This window comes from Lactuca virosa, chromosome 7, assembly GCF_052849685.1.
Source record: "Lactuca virosa cultivar CGN04683 chromosome 7, Lactuca_virosa_CGN04683_v6, whole genome shotgun sequence".
Taxonomy (NCBI): Eukaryota; Viridiplantae; Streptophyta; class Magnoliopsida; order Asterales; family Asteraceae; genus Lactuca; species Lactuca virosa.
In genome coordinates this window covers 164462256-164469859 of record NC_136432.1, presented here as the reverse complement: position 1 = coordinate 164469859, position 7604 = coordinate 164462256, and the positions used below count along the sequence as shown (strand labels likewise).

At 33.9% G+C, this 7604-nt stretch overlaps 1 protein-coding gene across 2 annotated transcripts; it reads left to right on the top strand.

The window, feature by feature from the left end:
* The first annotated feature begins 4438 nt into the window (after positions 1-4438).
* LOC145124364 (putative hexosyltransferase MUCI70) lies at positions 4439-7562 on the top strand. 2 transcript variants are annotated; one of them, XM_079059680.1, is made up of 8 exons: positions 4439-4851; positions 5047-5402; positions 5494-5754; positions 5832-6045; positions 6130-6439; positions 6511-6802; positions 6881-7080; positions 7170-7562. In XM_079059680.1, exons 2-8 carry the CDS (start codon positions 5150-5152, stop codon positions 7377-7379), a joined length of 1740 nt encoding a protein of 579 aa, XP_078915806.1. In that variant the 5' UTR covers positions 4439-4851; positions 5047-5149; the 3' UTR covers positions 7380-7562. The 2 variants fall into 2 exon arrangements, with proteins under 2 accessions (XP_078915806.1, XP_078915807.1); XM_079059681.1 differs by having other exon boundaries at positions 5029-5402.
* Positions 7563-7604: the final 42 nt, after the last annotated feature.

Sequence of the window (7604 nt, the reverse complement as noted above, 5' to 3'; positions counted from 1 at the left end):
TAATTCGGGGGTATGAATTAAGACATAGTCAGTTGTCCTTAGTCCGGGAGTATGGAGTAAGACATAGTCATTCGTCCCTAGTCCGAGAGTATGGATTAGGCATAATCATTCGTCATTAATCCGAGAGTATGGATTAGCCATTCGTCCCTAGTCCGAGAGTATGGATTAGGCATAACCATTCGTCATTAATCCGAGAGTATGGATTAGTCATTCGTCCCTAGTCCGAGAGTATGGATTAGGCATAACCATTCGTCATTAATCTGAGAGTATGGATTAGGTAAAGCCGTTCATTTCTGATCCGGGAGTATGGATTAGGTAAAACGGTTAATCTTAGGTTTGAGAGTATGGATAGTCTCGTTGTGAGGATCGACGGGGTGGGATAAGAGTTGCTTATACATATATGGTGAAATTGTATATTTTGTGAGTTCTAAATTATATATATGATATAACATTGTGGGATTGAAATCCCTATGTACTCACCAGGTTTCCCAACCTGACCCACTCAGTTTATTGATATCATAGGTGTTGATATGAAGTCACATTACACCGAGAGATTAAGGAGATATAAATCACTAGTGATAATGAATGTAAGTTCTGTTTATGCTTATGTTTCTGTATTGACGATGACATCCCAAATGTTTTAAAATGAATAAAAATACTTTTCTTCGGAAATGCTTTGATAACGTATTTATCATGTTTTACTGGGAACAAATTCCGCAACATTTTTATTAAAAGAGATACTCTGATTTTTATAAAGCATAAACAAAATCGGTCTTTTCTGGCCGTGAAAATGGGGATGTCACAATTATTCACTTTCCAAAATTAAGTAAAATGATTGGCCCACAATTATGCATACAATAACACAATACTTAGTTTGAATAGAATAACCTAAGCCTATATATATATATATATATATATATATATATATATATATATATATATATATATATATATATTCCATACCCAGTTGGGTCTAAAACCCAATCCCAAAAAATCCATGGCCCTAACTTGGTCCATTTAATGCCGATAAGTCCCGAAATAGGAAATTTTTCAAAACCGAATGTTACAAACAATAAAAAGATTTCAACTAAAAACTTGATTTCAAGTTTTAACAACAAATAATAACTAACTATTAACCCTAAGTCCCTAATTAATTAAACATAATTGCTAATTTCAAGTTTTTCAACACAAAGACAAATAATGAAAATTTGAAATAATATAATAATAAGTAATAGGATTGAGTATTTAAGTTTCTTACTTGTTCCATTATGATTGGGGCGTTTGCGGTCAGAGAGAAGGTCACCATAGTGTAGGTTGTCATTTGCAACAAGACGAAGGGGTTCTTTGATATGCTTCTGACCGAGTCGGGTCAGACGTTTTTTGCTGACTCGGTCAGCTAAATCTGTTTGGTAAATCAATTTTGGCCATCTGACTCGGAAAGAAAGCTCTGGCTTGGTAAGAAGAAATCCAACGACTGACTGAGAAAGGAGGAAGCTTTACCAATTGTGCCCTTCCCTACGTTCTTCTTTCACGCCTCTGCGCCTCTTCCCCCCACCGATCGACTCCTTCTCCTCTTCTTATCAGGTACGTCTTCTTCTCTTCCATCGCCTCCATTCTTCTTCTTTAATCGATTCATAAAACCAATTTCATGAAATCGATTTTGAAATTGATCCATGAATTCTTGAAACCGGTTCATGAAACCATCTCGTTCATGAAAATCGTTTTTTAAATTGATTCATGAAACCATCTCGTTACCAATTGTGCTTTTCTTGTTGCGTCTTTTTTTTTGTTCTCTAAAAACAAATGAACTTGGTTAATTTTGAGAAATTGGAATTTTAAACAACCTAATCGTGTATTGAATCCTTAATTGATCAAATATGTTTTTAACTTTTACATACTCCCACTGTCAATTAAAATCACACTGCAATTATCGATCATACCCCACTACAAAGTATTTGATTGTAACCCTTTATTATGGGTGTCAAGCCTTAATTAACATTTTCTTTTCCATAGAATTCATTTTTCATTCCCTACTCATCTCTTTTTGCTATTTGGATAGTAGCCTGTAAATTTAACAAGGCAATTGTTGATTAGATTTATATTTATTTCCAACAAAATAAACTTTTAGCTTACTGTACCATTTCTTTTGTAACTCTTGATGTTTCCTTAAAGATTTCAAACAGTTGATGAATGTCACCGTTATTGAATCTCAAATTAGTAGCCTTCATCTGTATCATCATTAGTAAACCAAATTCAACTACCTTTTACCAAATTGGTTGAATGCTTCTAGCATCACTAGTTTTTTGTTTCCATTTATGTTTTCTGAGAGGTAAAAGTGATCACCGGCACCGATAAGTTTTGTTCTTTAATATCAGTTAAGTAGCTTTCTACTTCCATAACAATATTATGTAAGTTTTCATCTTCACCCTGTTTTTAATCTACTAGCTTTAGATTCATAGTTGTGTTTAGCTAAATGGTTCTTGCTTCCCGGTGACAGGTTCCCTTTTTGATATATTTTTGCTTTGGTCAAATAATTTGTTTTTGTTTTGGTGATATTTTTCACAGTTGAGGATGTTGACAAATTTGGATGGGTAAAGGATTTGCCTGATGTTATTTATATGGATAATTTTTTTTTCTGAAATTGTAATTTTTTTAAGTTATGAATATTATGATCAAATAATTTTTTGATAATGTTGGAAAGACATTGATATGTTTTTGATAATGTTAGTTAGATGTTGATTGTCAAGTGTTTTCATTCCTTTTCTTTCTCTTTTTATACATACCAAACAACATGGATACAAGTTTCGATTTTTAGGTTGTTGTGTTTGATATTTATCTCATAGATAGAGTTATGGATGACAATTTTTATTTGGATTTTAAATGATTTGTGTGTAATGCTTAGGATGTTGGTTTGGAACGAGGGTAAAATGGTCATTTGTCATCAGTCAGCACATCCAGTCAGATGTACAATCAAACAATATAATTTCTTACTCAGTCAGGATTTCTTACCCAGACAGACATTTCCCAGTCAGCACTTTCTCAGTCAGCAATTATCAAACGAGGCCTAAGGCTGCAACAACGAATCAGCAACAGTGAGCAGGGGGGGGGGGGGCATGGGGCTTCGGTCTATTGTTTCCTTCTCTCCTTTTCAATTTTGACCAAAATCAATAACGAAATAAACGTGGGCTTCTAGCTTCTTATTTCGTTAAACTAATTGGGTATTTCATTTGGGCTTAATATTTTTAGACTACCTAAACACTTTGGGCTACTTTGCGTTTAGATTTATAAATTAGAGGTAGCCTAATTTTTATTCAAAGGTACCATGGTCATATAAGATTTTACGAAAAAAATTATATTATACGTAAAAATTTGAAGAATATTACAGGCTACCTTCGGGCTCCACAACGGTCATCCCCCGCATGCACCGAACAACCACCATATTAAACAAGATGTTGACTTACTCCCCCATACATATATATGATGAAACTCTCTACCCTTGTGTACCATTTTTGCCTACATCTCACACCTCTCATGGACCCATCCCTCATCCTATGACACTATAATTGAAGATTACTCCTAAATATAGCAAGAAACCTCGTACCCGACAAGGAACTCGTTACATGAATCTGATTTGATAGGGTTTCCTTAGTTGACTTACAACAAGGATGAGGAATTCTCAAATTAGAAGACGTGGATGGAGATATCATTTGTCCTCAAACCAAAACTTTATATATAAAAATAATATAACTTTTTCAATTTTTGAAAAAAAAATACCACTTTCTTTCAAATATCTCATTACAAGTTGTTCTTTAAATTCTTGAGTTCTTTTTTCGGAATTCAGAATGTCAGTCCGAAATGTATTTTTCTTCGGTTAAGAATGCCCAATTCCGAAATTGGTGGTTACTTTGCAAAAAAAAAAAAAAAAAAAAAAAAAAAAAGTTATTTTTCTGTAAGTATACGTTACATTACTATTAGTTTAATGAATTCCCTTTTAAATTAACTTTTCTATTTATGTAATTCTATGACTTTAGGTGTCATTAATAATATTTGGTTGATTAAAGTTTATAATTTTGTCATTATAGTAAATAAAAGATGTAAGTTTGTAACGATGATTTCCTGTTGGGATCCTGTTCGGGACAGGCATGGGAAAATGGATGACGATGAAGATAAAGATTAGGATTGGTGTTGGGTATTAGGATCATTGATAAATATGAATGACCTTTTAGATAAATGTGTGAAAATTGGAATATATTATTCATGTACAAAGTAAAACATTCCTTTTATATGTTTACAATGCAATTCCTTTACTTAATTTCTCAATAACCGTTGTATTACATAACAAGATAATTCATAAAATTATCTTATTTTAATTAAATACTTGATCGATAATTAAGCTAAAGAAGAAAGAAAAAGGATATAATACAAATAACTGAAAGCGAAAACGAAAACGGTTCCTCTAAATACTAATACAAATAGGAATATTGAAACCCGATTCCACTATCACCGATCTCATTGGCTGATGCGATTAGTGTTTGAAGAAAGTTGATCAAATCTCGTTAGATACCCTCTCAAATCTCAATTTTACAAAAACCCAACCAAGAATATTTGCATCTTGAACAATTTCTGAGGTGGGGATTTCGATTGATACTCGCTCCATGTTTTGATATCATATATAGTAGTTTTGCACAGGAAGAATCCACTGAAATCTCGGATTTTCAACGGAAACAAACCATAGCCTGGTCAAAGATTTCAATCGATCTTAACAGGAAAACCCTAGATTTGTTACTTACAAAAGACTGCTCTGGGTTCCAGTTTGAATTTGCTGCTGGCGATTGTAACGTTGCAAAAGAGGTAAGTTCCAATATCCTTATTTCTGTCTCTAGCATACACAATTGAATCTATGTGATCTTTGCTTCGAACCTGATAGATTTCTGTACGGATTACACTAAGTAGTGCGTTAACGGCTAGGGCTTAAGATCGAGACTTTGATTTGGTAATCTGATAGGACTTCGTTTGATTGAATCCCAGATTGATTTTGATTTGCAGTTAGATTCTGTTTTTGGGAGACGAATTGTGATTATTGTGTGAATGAGGGGAAGGTGTGTGGGAACAAGGCGATGAAGAGCAAAACAGTGAGATTCCAACTACAATGACTGGAGTGTCATTGGATTTAAGAACACAGAGTTATGGATCACCACAGCAACCTCAAAACGGTTCATTGCAGATTCAAAATGGATTCATTGTTCGCAAATCTTCAAGGATGTCGCTCTCTGGTTCAAGGGAGAAGGACAAACTTCTCCTCGTTTTGTGCAGATATCTCAGTAGAAAAAAGGTTGTAATGCTAATTTTACTTTCATTTGCTCTCATGGCATTCCTTTCAGGGTTCTTCACCACCAATAGAGGTTCGTATCCAAATTTCAACCATATTTGTTTCAGTTTCGATCTTCCAATTCAGCAATCAAGTTTCTGATAATCTCTTTTCTGTTTTCTCAGAAGATTCATCCGAGAGCACGATATTTGATCACTTCAACGATGCATACAACACCTCTTTACAATTCTCCAGAAAATTCGGTAGTCAAAAAGACGATAATTCATCTTTTCAAACAACTCTATCTGTATGTGAAGAAAACCCTCCTATCCACCATTTTTCACCTCCACTTTCTTCAGAATCCACCATTTTTCACAGCAATTTCTGTCAGAATTTTGCATTTCCACCCCCTCCACCTGGTGACAGAAGACGCCCTGGACCTCGACGTAAGTTTTTCATCTTTCTTTAATCATCAAAAAAATATATATATTAACTTTTTTGTAATGCAATTGCCCATTGCCAGCCTGTCCTGTATGTTACCTTCCTGTGGAGGAAGCCATTGCTAGCATGCCACGTGTCCCTTCACCATCACCAGTGTTAAATCACTTAACTTATTTCCATGAAGAAAGTTCTACAAAAACTGAACCACATGAAGGATCTGATTTTGGTGGATATCCTTCATTAAAACAAAGGAATGAATCTTTTGAAATCAAAGAATCAATGACTGTACATTGTGGGTATGTAATATGTTTAATATATACATTATTATCTTTCTTATAATGATTATTTAATAATAATAATAATAAAGAAAAATGTTTCAGATTTGTGAAAGGATGTAGACCAGGTTACAAAACTGGATTTGACATCGACATTTCTGATCTTGTGGAATTAGAGCAGTTTCATGACATCATCGTTGCATCAGCAATATTTGGAAACTATGATGTGATTCAACAGCCAACTAAAATCAGTGATCATGCGATTAAAAACATCCCGTTTTATATGTTTATTGATGAAGAAACCGAAAGTTACATGAGAAATTCAAGTCTTTTGGACTACAGAATGAAAGTTGGATTATGGAGAATTATCGTTGTGCATAACATTCCTTACACTGATTCTAGACGCAATGGAAAGGTAATAAATAACTTTATCAAATTTATTTCTTTTATAATTTGTATAATAATAAATATAACATATATGAACAGGTTCCTAAGCTTTTACTACATAGGCTGTTTCCAAATGTGAAATATTCTATCTGGATTGATGGAAAGCTGCAACTTGTTGTGGACCCATATAAGCTTCTAGAAAGATTTTTATGGCGACACAATGCTACATTTGCAATCTCAAAACATTATAGGCGGTTTGATGTGTTTGAGGAAGCTGAAGCTAATAAGGCTGCTGGGAAGTATGACAATAAATCGATTGATTATCAGATTGACTTTTATAGAAACGAGGGGTTGACTCCTTATTCAGAAGCTAAGCTTCCTATAATCAGTGGTAAAACTTTTTTCTTTTTTCATTTTCTATTTTTTTTTTTTTGTGTTGATGATGTATTAATGTTTGTTGTTTTTGTAGATGTTCCGGAAGGTTGTGTGATTATAAGGGAACACATTCCAATTACAAATTTGTTCACATGTTTGTGGTTTAATGAAGTTGATCGATTTACTTCAAGGGATCAGTTGAGTTTTGCTGCTGTAAGGGATAAGATCATGGGACAAGTTGACTGGAGTGTTAACATGTTTATGGATTGTGAAAGACGAAACTTTGTCATACAGGTTACTTTTTTTTTTTTTTTTTGAATGGAAGGGTAAAATGGTCATTTTGTCTGTTTGTTTTTAATTTGATTGTTTGTTTGTTGACACAGGCGTATCATCGAGATCTGTTAGAGCACATGCCACCGCCTAATTTAAGGCGGAATCGTGATTCCATTCCGGTGTCGGTATCTGTGCGGGGGAATCCGATTGCTAGGAATCCGGTAAAGAAGAGTCCGGTGAAGCGCGGGAAAGGAGAGAGGAGAACGAGATCAAGGAGACATTCGAAGAATCCTAGTAACAGGGATAACATGGTCTTTTGATAATTTTTTGTTTTTTTGTTTTTTTTTTTAACAAAAGAAATAGAATTTGTTGAAATGATTTTGGATGTGTGTAGCATATGATGGATGGATGGATGGATGGATGGATAGAATATCAATTTTGTTAATACATTCAATTTTTGTTGTAAATACTTGGATACAGAAAATCTTCGAGACTTCTTTTTATCTTTTTTTTTTATTGATTCACTCCCTTTAACCAATCTTGAT